The sequence below is a fragment of the Agelaius tricolor genome, unplaced genomic scaffold, assembly GCF_023055355.1.
Source record: "Agelaius tricolor isolate 1412-34295 unplaced genomic scaffold, bAgeTri1.0.p SCAF_2, whole genome shotgun sequence".
Lineage (NCBI taxonomy): Eukaryota > Metazoa > Chordata > Aves > Passeriformes > Icteridae > Agelaius > Agelaius tricolor.
Window position 1 is genome coordinate 8,192,516 of NW_027269262.1, and position 26,637 is coordinate 8,219,152.

General features: G+C 39.7%; 1 protein-coding gene across 1 annotated transcript; it reads right to left on the reverse strand.

The window, feature by feature from the left end:
* Positions 1–1,027: 1,027 nt before the first annotated feature.
* On the reverse strand, positions 1,028–21,683 carry TMEM170B (transmembrane protein 170B). Its single transcript, XM_071452097.1, has 3 exons — positions 21,054–21,683; positions 13,313–13,483; positions 1,028–9,275 (listed from the first exon to the last, which is right to left on the reverse strand). Exons 1-3 carry the CDS (start codon positions 21,148–21,150, stop codon positions 9,145–9,147), a joined length of 399 nt encoding a protein of 132 aa, XP_071308198.1. The 5' UTR covers positions 21,151–21,683; the 3' UTR covers positions 1,028–9,144.
* Positions 21,684–26,637: the final 4,954 nt, after the last annotated feature.

Below are 26,637 nucleotides of genomic sequence, written 5' to 3' on the forward strand. Positions count from 1 at the left end.
CTTTGGCACAGCGTTGCTTTGTGCCTTACACAACTTCCTCAGAGTTTAAAATCAGAAGATTCAGGTATTTTGAATCCTTCCCTCTAGATTGATTTCCCTTTTTGTGCTTCCATGACTCATAGTAAAAGCTCATCTTGAAAGCAATTTTAAATTACAAATTAAAAAATCCCAAAACCAAAATTTCAAATGCACCAAAAAAAGGACCAAAATCAACAAAAAAAAACTCACTACCCACCACTAATTTGAGACATAGCAAACTAGTTTTATCCTCTCTAAAGCCCCTTAAGCACTTCATAAGTCAGCTCCTGCAATGCCATCTCTAGAAACAGTACTTTCAGCCTCCATGGGAAGACCCACAGATTTACCAATGAATGTTTTCAGACAGATTATTTAAGAAAATACAAAGCAAATCAAACTTTTTCCCTTTAAAATAAGCAATATTTTAATAAGCTTACACTACAGTCTGTCAAAATAGCATCTCCAAGAGATAATGACTAATCATGGTGAATTAGACTTCCTTAAAAATGAAGTACATGGGACAAAAGCAGGAATAACTAGCAGCAGGACCACAGGACTAACCTCACCAGGACCACAAAAAAAAACCCTATAAAAACATTTACATCATGTTGACTAAGCATATTTTTCCCAAACAGCTTTCTCTTGTGAGCTGGCTTAACCTGATGAACTATATCAATCTGGTTCTCATTTCTGCAACCAATTTGTTTTCTAAACTTCATACAGCCAGTTGCATAAACAAATCTTTATTATAACCACAGAAGCAGCTGCCTCAGTTTCTTCTGTAACCACCCATTTACAGATGATTCATTTGCTCAGGCATTTTTTTTTCCACATGCTAAAGTTTGACTGTAAGAAACAGAGGCCATAGGTTATAAAGCTGTGTGTGGAAACAATGGAGAAATGAAGGTATTGCTCACAACACATTTCAGTCTGGTGCTCACACAGGTACCAGTGAGGGTTTTTTTTCTATCTATAACTCACAATTCAGACAATTGCAGGGACACATCACTGTGGTCTACAAGAAGGTACATAATTTATTTACTATTTTTAGCTTTATTTTATGTGTACATCTGTACATTTCAACCAGATTCACAAAATGTAAAACTTGTGTTGTCAGAGTATTTAATACAGAAGTTGACACATAGCTTCATGATTACTTAGAAGAACATGCAATAAGCTACAGAAAGTTTATGAAAATATTTTAATAGAAAATTTTAGTTAAATAAATGAGCACGAGAAATCATGCTTAACTTGCAAATTCTGTTCATAAACTGCTATGAGACATTTCCTACTACCAAAAATAAAAGAAATATAAATAATTAACTAAAGATTCTTCAAATCTTACAATTGGACAACTGTTCCACTGTGTCTGCATTCTAAAGAATGGAAGTGGAAATTGTGCAGAAGAATGTTTTACTTTAAATAATTGTCCAACTGTTATTGCTGTTTTTCAAAGAACCTGAAAGCATGCAATGAAAACTTCAAACTAAACAGACAGCTGAATGTACATATTTAGGTTGTTAACACAATTAAAATGCAAAAGAACTACAAAAGTTTCTCAAAATGTTGTGGTTTGTTTGTTTTAGGTTTTTTTTTTAATATGTACATAGAGAACTGTACACAAACAGGGAAATAAAAAAGTTGCTTAAAAAATGAAATAGAGTAGTATACAGTATTTACAGCTTAAATGCCATCCCTTTTTTAACTGGGGCTAAACTATTACAGGAGCATGCAGTACATCCACTTGAAACAAGTACCTTTTGCACACTACAACAGAGTCCTGTACAAAACATAAATCAACTAAATGTTAAGTCACTCTTCTCCATCACAGTTGTTGCTATCTTTGAGCTTCATAACTTTGCCTAGGTCACAACCCTTTAGCTTAGGTAACTTCATAAAATGAAGATATGAACACCTATTTCTAATACAAGTTTGAAGAATGCATTCTATCAAGAAGACAGTTTATGGTGAGACACCAACAATGTTCTATTGTTTAAGTCATGCTGGATGAAAAGCTGTACTGAAGGAGCACAAGTCTGTCAATGGACTAATGGATATTTTTTACCTTTGTCATTTTTAAAGATTTTCAAATTCCCATTTTCCTCTCCTCCTATTTGTTCAGCCAAATCCAAATGGTTATAATACTTGTATTTGTAAAGCTTATAGTACAACTGTTACAGTTATGAATACAGATGCTAAATACTTTTTCTAAGTGTAAAATCGTTATTTATTCTTAGTGGCTTCTGTAAGCACTTATGAAGATTCTATATATTGTCACAGTCAAAAGTTTAGTTCTATAGATACCTGATTATCCTCTAAAACACCCAAAATATTAAGGACCTTCAGAACTTCATTATCTGTATAAAATTTAGGCACATTTCAAACAAGTAAAACTTCTAGCCAAGTAATTTTAAAAGGTTTTAGATTTTTAGCTCCCATATAACTTATATTGGTGGATAATCCAAAATGGATTTTACAGTGTTGATACTAAATTTCTCAAGTAAGCCTAGAGAGTTAAGTCTCAAATCAAAAGGAATGCCATTTTTATCAATCAAGTATTGTTTATTTCACTGAAGATGTCTCTTCAGTATTTACTTTGTCTTAGAGTTGGTGTTTTGGTCCACAGAAGAAGCACAAAAGGACATATTATCCATTCCCTTCAACAGCCATCAAATCCTGCTAGGATTCATGCAGTAGCTTCCTAAAGTCTTCAGCAACTACAAGATGAGCAATCAGAAGTGACAAAATGTGTGTTCCTGAAAGAAAATATTTCTTTAGATCATTTTTAGGACACAATTGTTTTTTTACCTGCTACACTGGGAGAATATCCCAAGCAGTAATCTTCACAGGCTTTGAGATGTGATTCCATTTAGAATTAATGCACAGCCTGAATTTCATGTGTAATTTCAGGCACAATTGTGGGAAACAGCAGAAACAGTATGCTTCAGGATATAATATGTCACAATTTTAGGATATCAAATGTATGTACTCAGGTTGAATTCTACTTTCTATGATAACTTCATTTTCCCAAAATTATGTGCAGCTTCACACACAAATTAATAAACCCAGGTGAAGATTTCACTGCTGTAACAGAGAATATTTTTCCCACTGACTTTGAAGGTTGTAATGGTGGTGACCAATGTCTCCACCAAATATCTGACCATTAGCCTGAGACAAATGTTCAGCTCTGTTAAAGTCATCTCTACTCAAACAACATTTATTACTTCAGCTGAGGATTAGAACAGTCTTTCCACCTTGGGCTGCTCCCAATCTAAAGACCAAAAAAAAGTTATGATTCAAAAGGTATCCCATCAATATGCCGATGCAATTGTATGTAAAATTTTGGTAACTCTGAAAAAAAAGTTATGCTTTAGCATTTTTGTGTATGTAATACTCCACCATAATTTATGAACAACATTCAGAATTTCATTTTGTCTCAAATTGCTTGGAATTAGATTGGTTATTAGGATGACAACTATGACCTATCTCCATGTTTTTCCCCTTAACTGAAATACACATATGATAAAAACCCTATTTCTAGAAACAGAAGGGCAACTGAAAAGCATTCTCAGGTTCACAATTGCATTTCTGGGCCTTATTAGAATCACAGACTTTCTGGGGAGGGAGGCTAACTGATTAATCCACAATTCACTACACCAGGCAATACTGCTGTGTCTCTGCAATTATACACATGTGATGTTGGATGGCTGTGTACAAAAACATCCAGTTTAATATGCTCATGATATAAATACTTAGATTTAATGCAGGCAATGCATTATTAAAATATTCCTAGTGCATGAAATACATAAATTAAAACAAAAAGACCCAGTTCTTATAGCTATTAGAGCTCAGACTCCATTACAGTTCCTCATTATATATGTGCTCCCCACAACAGAACTCAAATACAAATTGTAAACTAAATAAATATAAATGTACAATATGTTGAGACAGCAACACTATTTTATTTATCAAAATCAAAACAGTGTACTTCAAAAATAGAAAGCTACTTTAGACAAGTTTAGACAAGCTTTCCATCCATGTTCAATGTTCAAAACTGGTTAAATTATTGGTTTCTTCAAAAAAAATGTCAACAGCAAGTCATGGCTAGCCACAGCACACAGCTTAGTTTCATAAATTCAAAATTACCCAGAAATTTAAAGACAATAATTATTGGAAGCTTTTTTCCCTGAAATACAGCTGCAGGTTTTGAATCAAAACAGAATTTTTTGATCTGGGGAATAAGTCAAGCCAATCAGAGCAGTGCCAAATGCTCCTCAGCTGCTTCCCAAGATGAAAACCCAAAGAGCAACCTCCTCTAGTATATGCCTACAGAGATTGTGGGAGCTCAGGTGAATGCCTGAGTCAAGGTCAGAGAGGTCATCTCCAAGGGGAATCTCCAAGTAGGCATCTGCTACTGACCTCCAAACCAAGGAAATAACACCAATTAAACACAATTTGGGTCGCCTAAGAAAGCTTCGGGTCAACAGAACCTGGTTCTATGTGTGATTTGACTGCCTAGACACTTATTGGAAGAAAAATACAGTATTCCACATGTTATCCATCACGTTCCTGGAGTATGTAGAGGACATATTTGGAATAAAGATGGTTAGATGTGCCAATCAAGGATGGGGCACTGCTGGACTTGCTACTTACAAGCCAAGGAAATCTGCTTTGTAAAATTCCAATCAGGGACAGCCTCGGCTGCCATGGTCACAGTACTGGGATCCTGCTGAGCATGCTGAAGGTCAGTGTTAAAACAAACATTTTAGATTTAGAAGAGCAAACTTCACTATGCTCATAGCCCATGGGAAGCGTTGCTATGGAGGATAAAGTACTGGGAGTTCTTCACCAACAGTCTCCTGGAAACACTAAACCAATTCATCCCCTTTAAGGTCAGGAAAGAGGCAGAGCAAGAGACCTCCTTAGTTTAACTGTGAACCTCTGAATTTGCTCAAATCCAGAAGAGAAATGTACCAGAGATGGAAAAGCAGAAAAATACACACTGAGAACTAAAAGGACATTGATAGGATGTACAGCGAACTTTAGGAAGTTCAGCAAGGACAAGGGTAAGATCTTGCACCTGGCAAAACACAATGCAGGAGTGCAGCACAGGCTGGGATGGACCTGTCTGAGGAGCAGCTCTGTGGAAAGGGATCTGGGGGTCCTGGTGAACAAGCAGCTCCATGTGAGTGAGCAGTGTGCAGTTATGGCAAAGGAAGCCAATAGGATCATTGACATGATGGACTGGATCAACAAGGGCATTGCCAGCAGAGAAAATCACCATTATCTCACTCAGCCACTTGACAGGCCACACCTGCAATACTGGGTTCTCTGTGTTCAGCTTTGGTCCCTGACATGCAAAAAACACACAAAACCATGGACGGGCTGGAAAGGGTCCAGAGAAATGCCACGGGGATAATCAAAGGTCTGGGAAGCCTGACATATGAGGAAAGGCAAAGAACTGGGTTGATTCTGCCTTGAAGAAAGAAGGCTTAATGGAGCCTTTATCACCATATTCCAATTTTCAAAGGGTGGCTACAAAGAAGAGACTCCCTTTTTACAAGCAGTCACATAGAAAAGATGTAGGGTAATGTGTACAAATTACTTTGTGATATTCCAGTTGGACACTGGAATAATGCCGTTGGAACAAAATCACAGGGAAGTGTTGGACTCCCCAGTACTGGACACTTGAAAGACTTGGCTGCTCATGGTGCTGGGCTACCTTGTCTAGACCATGCTATTGACAGGAAAGGTTGGACCGGACCATGGTTGAGGTCCCCTCCAACCTGGTATTTCACAAGTCTATGATCATACTGATAAATCAAAAGTGTGTGGAATGTTTAAATCTTTGATTGCAGCAGCTTCTAAAAAAACCAGTAGCTTTTCCACATTAAATAATATATTCAGTACTCCCCCTTCTTCCAAATATTAAACTGTGTCGATGCATTATTTGTTCTGCAGAATGCAGAATGTGCACTTTGATACAATGCAGAGACAGGCAGAGCTGATTGAAGATAGTGCTAAAACATCCTGCGTGGACAACACTGCATTGTCCAAGGGTGAACCAGGGTACCATCAGTGCCATTCACACATAAGATGCCTTTGTAGCTTCATTAAGAGGGGATGGGGGAGGGGAGGCTAGCTAAAGTAATTCTATTTTCTATTGGAAAAGCTATTTCAGTTGTTAGCAAGTGTCAGGTATAAAACACACTCCACAAAGCCACCATTCATTCATTCAAATATATATAAATATATATATATTTATATATATATATATATACACACACAGACACACACACAAACACTGACTAAAGCACCTTATGCTTAACAACACTGTTTCTAGGGATATGGAATGAAAGTTCCAAGTTTTGCAGACATAAGGCCACTTACACTTTCTTTCACTGCTAGAGTTATTAAGCAGTACGTTCATGCTGTGATCAAAGAACACTTCACAGACAAACTTTTCATCATTATAAACTCCTCACAAGAAACAGCTGAAAACAAACTTCTATCAAATAAAGCCTTGTCCCTGTTAGGCCACTTAAGCATTACATTATCTGCCTGTCCCCTCTTGCCAGGCAATAATGCCATACAATGCAGAGAGAGCTAAGCACACAACAACATTTTAAAAGTGAATACAAGTACCTATGCAATAAAAATTATTTGGAGAAAGGTAGCTTAAAACCTGCAAAGATGCCTCCTTGTCCAAGGAGGAGAGTTACAATGGCAACAACTTCATTGGCACAGTAATTAAAATGAAGAATGAAGTTCATCAATATAAGTGCATGTATCTCAGCAGTTGGCAGCAGCCTGCTGTAGTACAACTTAGTGAAAGACAGCCAGCCATTGGCCAGTGGCAGCATAATAGCCTGCTACAAAAATTAAGAATTGAGATGTCCAAGGAAATTTGGAACCTGTGACTAAATTTCAGTATGAGCTAAAGGCATGAGAAAATCTAAATTACTGAACACAGTGAGTGTTTCGTGATGTGTTGGTTTTGATCCAGACAAGTATTTCCAGGTTGTCAAATAAAATGCTTTAAACTCTGTTGAACAAGACACTGTATCAAGTAACCATATTAATTAGAAATAGAAATCAAAATAGAACAAGAATGAAGATGTGACAATTTTTTTTAAATCCTCTCACCTAAACATATATGTAACAAGGCACATTAGGAAAAATATCTTCAATCACTTTATTATTCAATTTGACTTAATACTTGAAACCAGTTTTCTCACAATTTAAGACAATGGGGGAAGTTTCAATTGCTTGTTACAGATGTCATAATTTCATTGTATATTAAAGTGCAATGGTCATGTGCCAAAAATTATGAGCAAAAAAGTAAAAGACAAAAGACAAAAAAGCAAACCACAGGAAAGTTTTTGAAGACATTCAAAACCAGTGACAGTATATGTCTTCAGCCACATTTTTGAAGCAATTAAAAGTAAAAATAACACTGAAAATATTTATAAAACTATACTTTAACTTGTTCCCTACAAAGCCCATAACCTTGTATGTTTTCCAAACAAGACTTTGATTCTTTTAAAGAAAACAAATACTATTAGCATTCCTAGTACTTTAAAGAAATGTGGAATAACATAAAGGCAGACATGTTAGTTCATTATATTTTAAAGTACTAAGCAATGACTGGATTGCAAGTTATATTTTAAACGTATTCTTTTAGGTGTGCAGTAGATACCAGTGTTTGTGACAGTCCTGAAAGTCTTTTTGACATCATAACAGCAAAACCTTTGAGTGATTTATTCCCCGTCATCATTAAGAGACAACTGCTGAAAAGCATTAAGCTGAAAAAAGATGTAAAAGATTCCTCATTTTTCACAGAACTTTATGCCCTTTAAATTTTGTATTTCATAAATAATTAGTCATTAGACTTAAAATTTCTCTTTACTCCAAACACTCACATTTATGACATTTCACATGCACAACACCACTCAGTCCCTTTTAAACTAGAAAAGCACAAACCACTAAAAGCTAAGTATTTGAAAGTTCCAGGTATCTTGAACTTTCCAAAGATACAAAGTGTTCAGAAACAAGGTAGTAAATACATTAGTGCTGCCCCACTTACAAATTTTTGGAGTACGGTAACTATTTTATTACACTTAATGTTTTTGTTCAGTAGAAAACCAAGATATCATATTGTTAACCCTTTCCATTTTCCTCATAAGTTTCCTCTGAGAGTTTGCTGTATTTATGTTTTCCTTACAGAATACATGTAGGGGTAAGGGTCCTACCAGTGCTTAATTAAACATAGGGAGTGTATTTGCAATGAATACCCTTTTTCTGAGGTTTGCAGAAGGGCTGGTAGCCATGTGTATGCTTAAGACAAAGTAATTTCAAGGAAAATATCAGCTTAAGATTTGTTTGTGCATACACAACAGCTTGTACTTAATAACCTTCATATAGTCACCTTGAACTCCTGATTTCTGACAGGCTAACCTCACAAAGAAATGTGCCAAGGAACAAAACTGCCACGAGCCATTCTTCACACAGTGCTAATTATATCAGGGTTGTTAAAGCTGTGGTTCTTAAACCCCATCAAAATTAATCTACATTTTGAAACAGATCTAACAGTTGTTTTGAATGCTGAACAAGAATATTCAGCATTCAGAGAGATTCTTCTAACACACAAAAGTCAGTTATCTTGCTATTTCACCTGGATTCAAGGAGAATTGTGCACATTCACAGAATTCTTCTACATTCCAGAGCTTACCCAGCCACCCGCTCAGAATTAAACCCCAAGTTTGGCACACGGAGCAACTTTCAGGACGGTCCCTCTGTTCCATTCCAAGGTGTTAAGGACAGTGATGCCACCACCAAGCAGGGACCTGCCTGGCAGCTGCTCGAGGTGCTCCATCTCTGCTTGGATCACACAGGGATCCCCCCTGGCCCGTGATGGAGGCACGTTAAGGCGCAGTGCAGGAGTGCAGCAGTTCCAACACTAGAGGACAGCCTGCTCATTTGACTGAGCCTCGAGATTTGTAGTGCACTTTCCACATAGCTTCCTTCCTCTTGCACCAGAATTCGAGTTCATAAGCTGATGAATCCACTGTCAGGAAGCTTCTCTTCAGATTAAAGATGTTTTTCTCCCCCCTTTCTACATGAGTTTCAAAGCGTTGCAAGAATTCTTGAAAATGAGATAATTAAAGTCAGTACTGTCTGTCCAACGCCAAAGACAAGAGCTTCTAGGGGAGCCATATTCTTTCCTGCTACTCTGTAGATTCCAGCTACTGCAGCACCTAAGGATTACAAGGAAAACAATGATCAAATCACAGAAAAAGCCAAGGTTGAAATATGTGACAAATTATCGACTCTGTCTATGTGTCAGCTATTTATAGAACATTACCAAACACTGCATTACTTCATGGCATTACACAATCACCAGCCTTGCTTGTATTTTTATAGTTACATATATCCTTCAGGAATGATTTTCCCAATTGAACCAGATCAACTTTTCCATCATCAGTTCAAGAAAATCAAATCTTGTTGTTTCCCTGTACACATCTTCAATTTTTTTTTTACATTTTTTTTTGCCTTGTGCCAGTTGAAAAGGTAGCAAGACAGACCTCTAAAAATTGACCAGAGAGTGGTTTAATACTGCTTGTATAGGTAGGGAGAAGACAAGAATAATAAAGGTGCTAGTGTCAACAAAACAGTTGCAAACACATATTGACCAGCTTCATTTAATATTTCAGCTGAATAAACTGGTCATACTAAATGAGTTTATTTTAACCTAAACTACTGAATTGTTAACAATTGTTTAGCAAATCCAGCAAAACATGAAAAAGGTAGCAGTGTTTACCATATATGTGCATGAGAGGAAATTTCTAACCAATACAATTAGATTTTGAGCTATAGTACATAGAAAAAATTCCAAACTCAACAGATCATTTTTCTTGTACATTTGTGTGCAAATTCACATTTGAAATATAATATCAAGAGGCCAGGATCAACCTAAACCAAACCCAAAACTTAATTGTAGACCTTCAGTATGCATTGTCTCAGATGCTATCAAGTCATAATTAAATGACAGAGATCACAGAGGCTCTTTCAGGCTCAAAGAGAACTGAAAATTCATCAGAATTTTTTAAAATAATAAGCAAGAGTTAAAAAATGGGATTTTTTTTTTTTTGGTTTTGCATAGTCACTAACAGGAATACTCTGCTGGAGTGATCAAAAATCCATTAGAGACACAGAAATACATTGAGTCACAACAGATTTTCTGAAAGCACAACCAGCATCTGAATCATTTGACATCTTCAAAAAGTAACACCTCAGTTTCACAATTGCTTTAGGAAGAGGAGAATTCACTCATGACTGTGGCCATAACAGTACTTACAAACACTATTAATCATACTGTTAGGCAATTTGTTGGTTAATTTTTTTTTTTTTTTAACATATTCTGTAAAGTATATTTTGTCTGAAATATCTCACCAGAAGGCTAGCCTTATGGTATTTCACTCAGCTTAGGGTTTTTCTTTCATAAGCTTTTCCATTTGTTCCTTGGCTAGCTGCTGTCAAAACCTGAAAGAGATCCTTTAGACTGAGCCCACTACTGACATGAAAATTATTTTTCAGGTTGAACTCTCAAAGCAAATTCAAATTGGCAAAGAAGTATACCAGAATTGTCACTACTAGATCAATAACAGAAATTTTGGGCTTTAAGAAAACAGAGATACTCTGGGAAGTATCCAGAATAAAATAATAAAAATTTGGTAGTTTGCTAATTATGTATTATTACACAAATAACAGTGTGCAGTACAACCTGTAATGCATAACCCAGCACAGATGGTATGGAGCCAAAAGTATGTACAGCTGGCTGCCAACGAGGGAAATGAGAATTTGTCACCAAAAAGGAGTGTGCTGGGGAAGAGGAGGAAGGACAGGCCCTTCTGGACCAAATACAGCTAAAATCCTTGCCTTAAGCTGCCTGGTATTTATACATTCTTGTTTGGCTTGGTGGGTTTTTTTTGGTTGTTGCTTCGTGGGTTTTTTTGTTTGTTTTTATTATGGTTTTAGGGTTTTGTTGTTGTTGTTGTGTTTTTTCTTTTTTACTGTATTCCCTTCTGGTTAGCAATTTTTCAATACCTTTTAAAATTTTTATTTAATACCTAATTTTATTTTAATTTTTTTATTTCCATGACTTTTCAAAGCTAAGAAACAGAGGAGTCTCCTGCTTTTCTATATGCTGCTAAAAAGGTTCAAGAACATCAGAAAGTTTGACAGATCTCCCTGAGCAAAATTAAATATACATTGTGCAATAGTCTATGCTGCCTTCATTCTCCTACACAAACAATGCAGAAGACTGGAAATGCAAAGTGGAAATTGAAGTCAGTTTGCTATTTCAATTTCTTAAGCACTGGACCAGGCATATTCAAATAGCTGATATATCAACTTGCATCTCTCAGTTTGCAGCATAATAGCTATTAAAAATCCTCTTTAATAGCTGATCACCATAATTTGCCTTCAAAAGCTCCCCACAGAATTTCTATCAGTATGAAACAACTGGGTTCTGGCCAGAAACAAAAAATACTTCAAGGTAAAAGTACTTGCTTAAGCAAGTTGCAATGCTCTGTGCAAAACCTTTGGGAACAGCATAACAAGTCTACAGTCTAAGCTTGGAGAAGTTCTCAGATGAATCTGCACACAAACAGGATTGCCTATGTGCTAAATGTTTTGACCTGCAAAACTGGATGCCAAAAATACAACTGTGTTGTTCCTCTTTTTATGCAAAGATAAAGATAAAAGACACGAAGTATTTTCATTTGAGAGACACTGATCCTGAAACCTCCCCACCACAGAAAGCTGTGAAAGTCTCTGCTTGGATCTTTCAACACCACATTTCCTATCTCAGTTCTTCAGAAATGCTCCTGCATGGCTGACCTTGTAACAGACCACAGCCATTTTAATCCTAAAACAAAAAGCAGCATTAACATATAATACAAGGCACTCAACTAGTTCCAAACTATCTTAGCAAAAAAAAAAAAAAAAAAAAAAAAAAAAAAAAAAAAAAAAAAAAAAAAAAAAAAAAATCCAACCTCCCCCCAAAACCCAACAAAAAATAGCCATACTGAACCATACCGTGTTAACTGGTGAAAATTCTAAGCTGAGAAATCTATAGCAATTAAAACAACATTTTGAGGAAAAACTTAGTGAAACTTCTCATGACATTTGCATTTTTATTTGGCCTTGAAAAACAATAATCAGGAAGGTCTTTCAGCAGCAATAAGAAATAATCTGACACAAATCCTCTATGAATGAGTAGTGATACCACTATTCTGATAACCTGGGCAGAACACAGGAAAACCAAAGTGAAAGGTGGGAAGTTTTGCCTTCAGACTATATGGTGGTTGCTAGTGTTAAGGTTCCTTACCCTCAGAGACCTTTCAAGTTAGGCAATCTTTTCTGCAACACTGATGATTTTGGGAAACTACTGCTCAGTTAACATAGGCACCATTCAACACATGGTTTTTAATGCTGAAAACTCCTTACCAGCACTGTTGCAGGCAAGCATGTGCTTCTTTCCTGAAAAAATAGCATTCACTATTTTTCCCCCCACAAGAGAAAACTCAGCATGCTCCTACTTGCTTGGGAAAGCTACTGTAGTCTATTTATAAATTTGATAAACAGAGCCAGATATGATAAAACCAAAGAATGATTAAAGTGTCCTAGAGGTTTTATGGCCCATGTTTCAGTGCTGACATAGATAACAGAATTTCTTGGGAAAGATGGAAAAGCAGCATCTGATACCAATAACTCTAGACAAAGACAGATGAGCAGCATTTCCTCAAAACATTGTTGGCAACAAACTTGTGTCATATTTGGTCAGGTGTAAGCCTTCCACATTTCACTATATAACACACTCCTACTTTCTGCAATGTTTTAAACATGAGTGTGGTTTTTAACTACAGCTCTTCGAACCTTTGGGCTTTAACAGAAAAAAATTGCTGCATCTATCTGAGGATACAATGTTAAGAAATAATGAAAAAATGTATTTTGAGTGGTAGCCATTCATGTAATTCCATAATAAACTCTGTAACACATGCCCTTGCCAAACAGTATTTCACCTAGAACATCAGCAAAGCTTAATTTTTCTTTTTTGGGAGGTGAGGGGAAGCCACTCTATAACTATTGCAAAACTCCTTAATAAACAATTAACAATTAGCTAGGAAAAGCAGTTTGGTCTTTTTTTTTTTTTAAGTTAGATGTAAAATAAGAAAGGAAAAAAACCCAAAACAACAAAAAAGCCCCAAAGAAGAACAAAAGGCAGACTTACTGGTTATCATTGCTCCAGTTACAGAACCCAGAAATCCAATGCTGACCACAATGACAGATATCAGCCTCCCCTGCCTATGCCTCTGCAGCATCACAAACATTAATACTCCCACAGCACCATGGACAAAGAGAGAGGAGAAGAGAGCCCAGAGGAAAACCCAGTACCACATCTCTGAAAGAAAGCAGTCAAATAAAGGGTTAATGTTTTTGACACAAGAACTTCATAAGTAAGAAACTTTAAAACATTGCAAACAATCAACAGTAGGAGAAAATAAATACTGATTTCCATCTTAAAAGTGATACATGTGACACCATCAGCACATGCTCAAGACTCTTTCCTCATTTCAGCAGTCTGTCATAAAGGACTAGCTGAATTACATTAAAAATTATGAAAAGGATTCTGGCAAAAATCTTAATTCAGATTTTTTTTACAAGTAGCCATAATTCCTTTAATGGCTTCTTTAAATAGTGTTGACTGCAATTTCATAGTGGGTATTGTAACTGCTTCTGTTGAATGAAATATTCTCTGACACAAAGACTGAAGGAGGAAAAAGTCAAGAACTGGTTTGGGGTTCGTTTGGGTTCTGAGTTTTTATTTTGGGGCAGGTGTGGATCTTTAGTTGTTTCCCAACCCCCCACCCTCACAAATAAGAGACAGCACCAGGTAACATTAGATGGGAAAACTGAGACTAAAGACTTTAGCTTATCTACACCCAGGAGCTGTAATAGAGTGTTCCATCAAATTAGCTTCAAAGGTGCAAATAAAAACATTATCATTTTAACATGAAATTTTAACACATCTAACTCCTCACTTCTAATTCCTTAGTACAGAACTTCAGAGAGAGGCAGTGAGTATTATTTGAATTACTAAAAAGGGTGTCAGATCATGAGAATGTTTGGAGCACAAACATTTCTTTGAAGAATGGCAGATGTGATGAGCACCTTCAAAGAAAAGAGCTGGAACTCTGGAACCATCAATGGAGCTACACAATAACTCAAGAACCTTTCTCACTTGGTGTCAACTTTCTAAAAACATTCTACAAATCAAAAGGGTGAGTAAATAAAAGAAAATAATCCCTTTTGTTTTAAGTGAGCTACAGTGGGTATGTATCATTACAGAACTTAGTAAATTAGGGTACATATTCCATAATCCCATGATGCTGTCATTAATTCAGTTTTTGCTGCAGTTCCCCTCAAAAATAGAACAAAACAAAAAACCCCAGTTTCCTTACAAAAGCAAGATACTTATTGCTTATGAGCCAAGCCTGTATTAATGTACCTTGACTCATATAAACTATTTGAGGAAAAAATACAACCCAATTAGCTAACCTTAAAAATACCGAGCAGCACAAAACATACTGTGAAAAGATGCTGAGAAAAAAAATGTTGCTACACAATAACCACAGCCCTGGGAGTCCATTGTCAGTAGGATATGTATATAGATAGCACAGATAGAGAGTTTAAGCTTTTTTATTTAGCACTACTTTGGGAGTTGCTCAACCCTTCCCCTTTCACACAATGAAACACTATGTCTGCCCAAGGACGTACAGCTCCTCTAAATCATGAAAGCCAAAAGACTCCTTTAAAAGAACAGCAAGGAAAGTGGCTGGCAAATCCACATCCAATGAATTCTTCAACTGTAGTTCAAGGTGCAGCTTTCCTTCTGAGTGCCTGGGTACATGTGTCACATCCTGAGGGTGGCTCAGAGCAGCTCTCATCAGATCCTCCATCCCTTCACCCCTAGCCCCAAGATGTGTGTCAAAAATCTTGGCAAAAGGATAATGACCATGGTACTGTTCCACTAAATTAATGTCTCATCATTCTCAGAAGCTACTGTGACAGAACAGCAGCACGAGTGTCAAGCAGTCACTCCACAAACCTCCCTACTAAAATTAAGAAAGACTGGCTGACCTAATCTGTGGGAGGGGAGCCTCTCCTGCCGTCCTACCAGGCCTGGTCCATTACTAGCACAGCCTGGGTATTTCCATTGTTTTATTCAAGTGGCAGCACATAAACAAAAGGATTAGCCAAAGATCTACCAATATAGAATGTGGCAGCCCTGTTGGACCTACAGTTGGACAACAGGAGGATTTATTAACCCATCTGCACCAAGAAAGTCTGTGGGAATGTGACACTGTCATACCCCGTAATTTCTACAGGATTTTTTAGGCACTACATCACCTTTTAGGAAACTGGTGTTTGTAGGCATTGTCAACCTTTATCAGGTAGAAAAGGCAAATGACTTCCAGTCTTAGGAAAACTCACTAGGATGACTGTATTTTTAGAAGAAAATGAAAGCTTATGGAAGGCTAACTACTCCCCTGTAACCAAGAAACCAAAAATATTTACAAACTCTTACACAACAAAATAGCTCCACAGTGAGCAACGATCTTCGGTCTTATTTACGTTCCAAATAAGGCTCAAGGAAAATTAACATCACCCCTCACTTTATATTTAGGGCAGGAGGCTTGAGAATAGAACCAGCACCAAAATGTCCTGTTGGCTAAAGAAATATAAACTTCAGTTCTTTGCGACACACTTTCTCCTCCTACTCCTTAAAAGCAGCAGGCATATTGTAAAGGAAATTAGAGAGCATCCAGAAATATTCCTTGTTTGACACAAAAGCAGCTGAGCTTTGTTAAACTATGACCTCCCTTCATTAAAACATCATGAATGCTTAAAACATCATGTAGGAGCTGAAACAGGACAAATCACTTCCAAGCATGTTCCCTAGGAAAGGCCAGAAGCTATCCTTTCTTATCCTCCTTTATTTACTCTTTCTATGCCTGCTAGCTCAACCCAGTCATTTATTTACTTCTGCTTGTAGGGTGAGTGATGAAGCCAACCAAGTAAGTTATTTAACAGGGATGAACAAGGTAAGGAGAGAGAGACAACTCTTCAAGCAAATCAGGAGACCTTAAGCTCCATTCACCTAGAGGACAATGCAGACACTCTTACCCTGATATGGTGAGGGCAGAGAATTATTCATGTTCTGTAAAATTCAGTATCATCTAACTCCTGAACCATGAAGAGAGATGACGCTCAAAAACAGTATGTTAGAGGAACGCTGAAAGACACAAAGAATGGGTTGGGAATAACACTGAGAGGTGCCACCAAAGAATAAAGAGAATGTGGACCTCTGAAAACAAATGGCCAAGACTTCACTTGTTCAAAAATGACTGAGTAGTTTGATTGCTGAATTGACTTGCACCATCTCTAAGGAAGAGGAAGTGAGACTGAAGTGTCTCAGGCTATTTATGTCCTATACACTGACTGATCCTTTAAGTAGCATAAATTTATGCATTGCTACCCTGACAAAAAAAGCACAGTCCAATTTCAGTCTTTGTGCAGCTATTCTAATTAGCTGGCTCTTTTGACAACATCAGCTGCTGTTATAGAGGTAATGATTTACCTATATCTGTCAGAGAGATTCAAATACTCACCTAGCCTCAGTTTATTTAGTCGTGCTCTCAAAGAGATATGAATAGTATAAAATTAAAAAAAAACCCAACCAACAAAATTCTTGCAACTTCTTTTGCTTGACCCTAAAAAAACTTCAGATTTTACTGTTAGAGTATCCAAATTACTTGAAGTCATCAACACACAACATACATCTATCAAAACTCCACAGTTCCTAGAGAAATACAGGAACTAGGGAAGGCCCAGTAGTTTACAAGCATAGTGACATTCAGTACATTGCAAAGATGTCACAGCTCTTCCAATAGGAACAACTGAGATACATTTTTCATGTTTAAAATTCTTAGTGCTTAAACTGAAAAGAAGATTTAAGACAGTGTTTATGCTCCTTTCCTCTGGTTTGCCACAGTTGGGGATTTTTTTCCTACCAGAAAAGCTGCAAACTCAAATACCTTGTAATTAATGCCCAATCACACCAGTTTTAGAGCACTCTGTTAATTTTGATATTTATATATATCAGATAGATATCATGCATACAATATGCTTATGCACTACAGATACACATTATATATATATATATATATATATATATATTAGTGTAGGCATACACAATATTAAAGATTAGGAAAAGACTTATTAAAGCATGCCATTGTTTAGAATAACATTCATATCATTTCCATCTTATCAAAACTTGAAATTGCACTCCATCACCAGTTTCATCTTACTCAAGTAGATAAATGATTTTCAAATATTATCTATATAATGTATCAATATGCTGTCCTACTGCCACTCAGCTTCAATAAACATGGAGTACCTCCTTAGTCCTTCATCTTCAGCACTTTTCCTCTAGTTCTAAGCTTGTTTTGCCAGATGAATAATGATTGCCTACAACATTTCATAAATCAAAATTGATTACTCCAAAGCAAAGTGTCTCTCTCTTTCTATTCTAAGCCCAGTACCCAGCCTACTACTATTAGTTACAGAGGTAGTTAAGCAATAAGCACCTGTACTAAGAATACAAAAATATAGATTTAAGTCAGCAAGGTAGCACACATCAAATTTAGAATTAGAAAAACCAGTAATGTTAGATTCCTCTAGCTTATTAACTCAAAGCACTCAGATGAAGTGACAGCTGTAATAACTGCAAATGTAACTCAGCTCTTTACATGCCATATTTTTTTCTTCAGCACCAGGTCCTGTCCTTAATTATTGTATTAACTGGTACTTGCCAAGTTATCAACAACACAAATTGTTCTTTGGAGATATTAAGATTTTTGGTGCACCAAGTGGGGAAAAAAAGCACTTTGCTGAGGATCATTTAAATCTCAAATTACAGACTAGTCTTCTCAAGTAACAGCATAGGGGGCAAAGAAAATCCAGACAATCTGGGACAAATTAGCACAAGATGGAGCTTAGGAGCTTCTATTAGTAGAAATATTGCCAAGTCCTTTATTGTGGAAGCAGCCTTTAAACAATTTTTATTTTACTGGATACTAATAATGGGATTTTTTTCTCCTTTTTCAGTTCAATTTCAGCTGCTATCTGATCTGTTCTAGTAAACCCTGGACTCTAAAACACAACCAGCTCATATAAAGGAGGTGTTCTGGGGATATTCTGGAGGATGTAACAAAGAGTGAGGTAAAAGCCAGCCCACCTCTCCCATGACTCTGAAAGCCTTACTCACACCTCCCAGGAGAGCCCAGGAAGAGAGGAAGCAAGCACCCCATGGTGATGGGCCTATGTTCAGCTAAAAGGAACAACACCAGCAGCTTTAGCTGTTACAGGGTGTGATGTTTATGTGGCAGCAATGAACTTTTCTGTGGTCTCCTGGGTATTTGAGGCCACGAACGAAAGACAGGATTTCCTTTTTTTATGCTGAACCTGATTCGCATATATGGTATAAAAATAATCTTTCAGTTTCTCATGGGCAGGAAAAAGAACCCACCAAAACTAAACTATTAGGGTATGAAGCATTCCTGGCTTAGGCTGGAGTTCATATCAGGACCCTGTTGAAAAATTCAGAAAATTAATACATTTTTAAGGAGGAAGCTGATAACATTTTGCAACACGTTTGTGAAAACATAGTCAATATGGTTTGTCTACAGGAGATAAATCTTCACTCATGCAACTTGAAAGTCCAGTCCAGATCACAACATTAAGTCCAAAAGTAGACATGAGGCAGTCTTGACTATTCATGGAACATGGCATATTAATGATTTTCTTTTCCCAATATTCTGGAGAAGTTTCTCCTTATATCTAAGAGAGGTGCAAAAGGGAATGGATTAAATAGTCAAAGAAGATAAACTCATTCACAAACCTATTTTCTTGGCAGGGAAAAGAACGGGATTTCTGGTCTTGAACAAAGTTTACTTCGATAAGGAGTAAGGAAGGGCTCGTAACTAGTTCAGCTTTTTGATAATATCAATGATTATATCAATATATATTCTAACCTGTGGAAAAGATTTTAAAGTCCAGAGGAAGTTTTGGACTGTTGACAGTCCATGAGAACATTCAGGTCAACAGGTTATGGCTGTAAAAGCAGCCATCATTTAAGCACAAAATTAGAAACTGCAACTACAACTGGCAGTGACACATTCTCCAACAACACTAGAATGGAGAAAAACTTATTTTTCATATTTTTAAGTTAAAAAGAAAATACATTCCACATTAAAAATACCTTATGCAAGCCCTTATCTTATTGAAAAGCACTGAGAAACAAACTGATTTTAACTCTCAGCACTGAATTTCATAGAAATGCCTATGCTGCACAATGATCTAGCAAGAAAAACTTTATAGAGGATGTCTGGCACAAAGCAAAGTGAAATCCATTGTGAACTTTTTCCTTTAAGAGTACAAGTTTTTAAAGTAGGTATGTTAAAGTAACTACTCAGGAAGTGAGAAGTATTTAGTGTGTCACGACACTAATGCCTGGAAACTCTAATTATCAGACACACACTACAAAGTTCAGAGATCAGATAAATATGAAAAGGTTAATCTTTTTTATTACACTAAGATGCATCCTGAAAGTTAAAAGAGCAATAAAGATAATCACTTTCTGTTTGCTACAGCTTCAACTTCAGCTACACTTCTATTTTCATCCCACTTCTATTTCCATCACACTTCTTCCACCTCTAAAAGATTAAAAAAGAAAACAGAATATATCTATTAACTATTAATATAGAGTGCAAAAATAATACTCTTTCATATTTATTAGAATATTAGAATAATACTCTTTCATAAATATTAGAATATTTCCATAACTGTTTAAAACCTACCCCTACTCAACATTTTCCACTAATCTGTCACCACCTAATACACCCCCCCTCCAAGCAAGCAAAAAGAATTTACTCAGTTACATCTCTGCTATCGACACCCAATCCCTGTTTGTTCAGAGCTGGAAGCTTATGCTTTTCTTTACACAAGGACAGAATAAGAGAACATACCCCTCTCCACTGTATGCCTTGGGTCTTGGACAGTAGTCCACACCTATTCTTCAGCCTGAGACTGAGCAGAAAAAAGCCAGTTCTTGCCAAAAGCCAGCCAAAGCTCCCCTCTCCTAACAGAGGGTGAAGGACCTGACTCTACTTTGGTTCACAGAATTTTTTCGTCACAGCTCAGTCTTTAAGAATCCCAGATGCTTAAGATTACAACTACTTGTCAGAAAGCAGCTGTCACCTCATTCACTCCCACAGGTCTCATTATCCACAGGTATACGCAGGAGTAGTGGGGGAAGTCTCTGATTCTCCACATTCAACTCTGTGGTTTTCTAGTTGGTTTTTTATAGCTCTCTGTCAAATGCCAATGAGCATATATCCACAAGGGGAAAAAATAAAATAAAAAACCAACCACCTCCACAAACATACTCCAGCCTTCCATACGTATTTATACACTCACACACTTTCTACAAACCTTCACTCACGCACAGGTATTCATCACTTCACTCGCATACACACACCCTATGCCATTAGCCTTATTTTATTATACACGGAAATAAAGAAGTGAGGGAGCACATCCCACACGCTCATGTCCACGCATCGCAGACACCGGGCACACACCCCAGCCCAACCAGCACTTCACACAGACCCCGCCCGATTCCCTGGACCCCACAGCAGGCGCGCACACACACACACACACGTACACCCGATGTACCTGCTCACAGAACACGCATGCAGGCACCCGGAGACACTCGGGAACACCAACACCAGCCCTCCCTCCGCGCAACACACAGGGAGACCACCGCCACGGCCACGGCCACCCCACGCCCTCCATTGTGCTGCGGCCCCGGAGCGCACCCCGCAGCCGCCCGGCCCGCCGTGCCCCGTTACCCGTGAGGCTGCGGAGGACGGTGCCGTGAGCCCACAGGCTCAGCACTTGCTGCACCGACAGGTTGATCATGGAGTTGTCCCCCGCTTCCACCTTCATGGTGCCGCCGCCGGGCGGGGTCCGGCAGCCGCCGGGCCGCGGGGCGGGAGGGAGACGGCGGCGGCGGCGAGGAGCGGCAGGGCGGGGAGGCGGCCGAGGGAGCTCCGCGCCGCGGAGGAGACATCGAGGACGGAGTGGGGGAGGCGGCGGCCGGGGGGAGCCGGGCGATCTCGGGGGAGGAGGGGAGCCGGCCGCTGGCGCTTCCCTGCCGCTCAGGGGCAGGGCCGGGCGGCGGAACCCATCATCATCATCACCATCATCACCATCATCATCTCCGCCTCCTCCATCAGCAGCGGCCGCCGCCGCCTCGCCGGCGGCATCGTCACCCCGGTCACCGGCATCACCTGGAGCGAGGGCGGGGCGGCCGCAGGCCGTCCCTAGGCGGGCGGCTCCATGCGGGAGCAGCGGCGGCAGCGGGCGGCTCCCGGCGCCAGAGGCTGCCGGAGGGGAGGGCAGGGGAGGGGAGGGGAGGGGAGGGAGCGGCGGGAACGGGAGCTGGAGCGGGGCAGCGGGAGCGGGAGGGCGGCCCCGCGCAGGCGCGGCGGGAGGAGCCGGGGGGCGCGGGCTCCTCCCACCAAGCGGAGAACCAGCATCGGAATCACGATTTGACTCAAAGAGGGCGGGAAAGACTGGGGATGTCGTGGACCCCCGAAGAAACTTGCCTTAGCAAGAAGTGTCTCAAATAAAATCTGCATACACCTATGGGTAGATTTAAAGGGGAAAATGAAGTGATAGCATTCCTTAGTGTTAAAGTTGGTAGGTAAGTTGATGCTGCTGAGTGCGTTTAAACATCGGAGAAGAGCAAAGTGCAGAATCTGAATTCTGATAAGAGCAGTGTTTTCACCTCCCTGCTCACAGCCATAGCACACGGAGCCCCAGAGGGCGCGGGCGGACGCAGCTCCGCGGCTGCCTCGGCGGGGTCTGGGGACACAGCCCCGGCGGAGCTGGACGGCACAGGGACAAGGGAGCGGGGCGCACAGGGGGAGCGCCGCTCGGGAGTGCCGGGGCTGCCGGAGCGCAGGTGACAGCACGCGTCGCAGCGGAGGAGCTGTCCTCCCGAGCTGCCATCCCGCTGCTGTCCTCCGGAGCTGTCCTCCCGAGCTGCCATCCCGCTGCTGTCCTCCCGAGCTGTCCTCCCGAGCTGCCATCCCGCTGCTGTCCTCCCGAGCTGCCATCCCGAGCTGCCATCCCGAGCTGCCATCCCGAGGCATCATCCAGGCAACGCTGCGTGACGTCGCTGCCTGTCCCTTTGAACATCGCAGCTCCGCCGTCACTGCGGCCGCAGATTGAAGCCACCGAAAGTTAGGAAACGTCAGAAATCGTGAGCGAATCTTTATTCTGTGCTTTTGCTTTCTTTATGTAATAAAGGAACAGACCCTTTAAGCTGAATGCGTCTTCTTTCGAAGCACGGCATGCACGGTGCTTACCGATGTGAAAGCCAGCAATCATCACGCATCCATTCTTAAATATGCATCCCTAGGCCACATTTAGTGCCCGCACTTCCTCGCTGGCATTTCTTCAACAGTGCTTGCTACAGTACCTCGTAAACATCATTTTATGTCAGCATCCTTTGATGGAAAGGGTTGGAGAGGTAAAATAATTCATAATAAAATTTGCAATTTATACATAAGGAGCCACAACAGATAAATCAACTCATATCCTGCTTGATGCCAATGACCCATTTTTTTCGGATAGATTTTTGCAGGATGTCTGGTTCAGGGGTGTGCTTCCAAAGCCTTTTGCAGCTGACAGTACTTGGCATTTCTCCAAGTAGGTATCAAGCCAGGCCATGAGAAACTCACAGGGAACAGCTCTCTAGGGGGCTCTGGGTTTCACTGGTTAAGCATGGGATCACTGATGGAGAAAGAAACTGCTGGGCCAGGTCTCTGTTCCATGATCAAGGGAAGGTCCTCTCTCTTCCTCTTCTTGTAACCCCACCACTTCATAGCTGTGTAAGTCAGGCCCTACAGAAAACAGTTCCCTTCATTAAACAGTAGTGATTTATTTTTAGGGCAGAATTATTCCATACTTGGAGTAGGGCTCAGTGAGAAAATAGCATACAATTTAAATTTGAATGTGAAACATACAATGAATTATTTAGTAACAGTTTTTCTGGTGTATTCTTTTTAACTTCAGCATGCCAAACATTGAGAAAACAAACATTTTTAAATGTTCTTAAATAAAATCCCCTAAATTTATTTTTGTTGCAGACCAATGTCCCAAGAACCAGGTGCACTCTACAGGACACTGTGGTGTAATCAAACTTACAGTAAAAAGGAAGACTACTTTTGGTGACCATTTTATCTCATAAATCTCCTATGCTAACCTCCTGACAGATGTCAGCAAGACTATCTGATAGGCCACAGACATGCATGGAAACGTGCATGTATCTGTAAACAGTGCTGCATTGGTGCCTGGTGACCTTTCAACCTGCACATGGATGATTTTCTTGTGTTCCACACAAGGAAGAATGCATGGGGAATACTGCCTTTAAAACACTAGCAAGTGTCCAGAACTTGCTAGAACACCTTCCTCAAGGTTTTACAGTAGAAGTACAGGGAGCACATTCATGTAGAGGTTGAGTGAGTATCTCTGTAGTTTGCAGATTCTTGCAATATTTCCACAGGTTCATCCTTCAACTTTTGCAGATGCTCTCTCCTCCCAGGGAGGGCTGATCATTCTGCAGCAGTGCAGGGACAGCAGGAACACAGAACTGCTCTTCTAAGTCCTAGGAGAACAAACCAGAGAGATCCACCAAAACCACAGTCCAGCTTCCACTAAAACTCCATCTAAGAGGCAAAAAATGGTTGTCAAACCTCATGCATGCAACATCTAAATTAACTGAGCGTTTTCTATCAAACACTTCCAACACACTTGGAAGTACAAGTGATAAAGGGATGGAGACTCATCTTAAAGACGGCCATAATTTATATAATTTATTCAACTTAATCCTCAGACCATCCAGCAGGTGAGCTGGATAAAAATTTGAATACAAATTCATCATGTGTGAACAAGGCTAACTGGGTCATTCAGGAAAATAGGAAAATATTGCTAAAGTACTGACTTTAAAGCAAATTTAAAAAAGAGTCATACATGGCAGTGACATTTCCCAGTAGCACAAAACTAGGAGGATGTCATTCTGGAGAAATAGAGTCCCTTGAATGAAGCAGCAGAAACAGTCAAAACTCACTCTTCCAAGCTGTAGCTTCATAGGAGCAGGGAATTGCAGCCAACTCTGACCTCAGCAAGACCTCCCACTTGGGTGGTGCTGCCACAGAAGTCCCGAGTGCAGCAGCTCCCTGCAGGGATTATTATCAGCTCTGTAAGCAGCAATGTACAGAGCAACAGCGGTGATGGCAAAGGGGCTCCCAGCAGGGCTTAGGCTGCTGCTGAAACTGTGACTCAGGGGAAGGATAAACCACAAGGCAGGCAAAGGTGGTGAGGGCTGCAAACATCTCAGGGAGGAGAAACCACAATGGGCAGCACTGTCCTGATAAGTAAAACAAGAGAGAAAAAAGAAGAAGAAAGAAGGAAGAAGAAGAAGAAGAAGAAAGAAGGAAGAAGAAAGAAGAAAGAAAGAGGAGGACATAATCTCAGATAAGGTAGCTCCATTCCATAAATTATTAATGGTTAAAAAAAGAGAGGTAGTCCTTTTCCAAGGGCATGGTAAGATCATTTCCACTGCTGTGGCACCCTGAACATGGGGAGGACGGGCACAGCAGAGAACATGGGGATGGATCAGGGAAGGTGACTGTGCCAGAGAGGAAGACTTGCTAGTAGGATGGCAGAGGGAGGGCTGGCAGGCTGGTTATGTATGACCAGCTCTGATAACCCTCTGCAGAGCAGGGATCAGGAGAAGGCTTGGAACTGCAGGGAAAGCAGCAGGGTAGGGGAGAGAACCTGACAAAGAAACCTTCACAATTTGTGTAGAAATCCCAGGTTTCCGCTCCTGTGCGGTATTCCAGAGGCAGGGACACAACTCACAAGGTCTGCCTGACAGCCAGCCCTGAGCCATCACAAACGCCTGAGAGACTCCAGGCCTCCTTAGACATCCAAACCCACCAGTGAAAGGGTCCATGGGGAGCACCTGAAAGCTTAAACAGGGACTGATCTTCATCCCAGATGAGCTCATTTTCCTTCCCCCATTCCCCTATTCCCTCACAGCAGCTGGGAGGTTTGGGAGTGTGCAAAGCACTGCTAGGAGCCAGCTGTAAACTCTGACTTCAGCCAAAGGAAATTAGTTTTACAGGTGGAAAAGTAGGGTCAGCTTAGTTTCTCTGCCCTGCAAAAGATCAGAATACATCTACATAAGTTGCTATTAACTTCTGGTATTGTTTTCAGAAGCTGAAGAAATAATGATAAATTTCATTGGAGAGCCCTTGGCTGAATAATTTTCCACTTGGAAAGGTAATGCTGTTCAAAATGAACTGATTTCTTAAGTCACATCTCTTTAGAGAAAGAGACAAGACTGAATATGTTCTATTGCCATGCTCTGAAGCAAATATTTAATTTTCCATAGTGAATACAGCTTTTCATCATAGTAAATGTTCAAAATCCAAATAGCAACCCCTCTTGGTCCCCTTGAAGAACAGAATTCTCACTTGAGATTTTCTAGCCAGACCTGGCCATGTAGATTGACTGGCAGTGCAGTTAAAGATCTGTTTTAACTGAATGGAAAACCCCAGCACTGCTCATTATGCAGACACTTTTCCCCATTTCAAAGGGGTTTTTTGGCCTTTCACCCAAGCCACTGACAAGCTGTTACAAATACAGAAAATAAATTAATACCTCTGATGTTAGCAACAGATTTCTTCCTATTGTCCCCTTTCTAGACCGCCAATTTATGCACAGCAGTTACTACTCAATCAGGAGTAGTAACAGCTGGCCTGCAGGCAAAGCTGAGTTAGAAGAAATAACAATTGATGATTTTCAAGTGTATCCAAAGCAAGGAAGAAGACAAGGCCATCAGCATGGAAACAGATTAGAAAAGAGACATGAAAATTTTTCTAAGCTAGACTACATGCTTAAGTAGATGTGTATACGGGCCTTATTAAATTTCTGTAAAACTTTTGCCAATTGTATTGACATTAATTGCTTTGCACCAATGAATATAATAAGTTATTGTGATGTAATTAATGACTTAAGATCACGCTTTGTTAAGAGTATAAAAGCTGGAGAACATGCAGAATAAAAAACTTTTTTCTTCTTGGACCCTGATCACGTGTGTGTATGTCACACCTGACCTAACAGTGACACTTGCCCACTTTCTAGACCACCAATTTATGGAGTTAACAGCAGTTACTACTCAGTCAGGAGAATTGGCAGTCACAGCTAGTTGTGGCTGGAGAAGTGGTCTTTCAGACATCCTTGGCCTCCTAATCTCAGCTCTCAGGAGGCTGAAACACGATCTCAGCCGCTAACCTCGATGACGGATGAAGATGCCTGGACAGCCATGTAGGAGAGGAAGGAAGTAATACCATGGGCTAA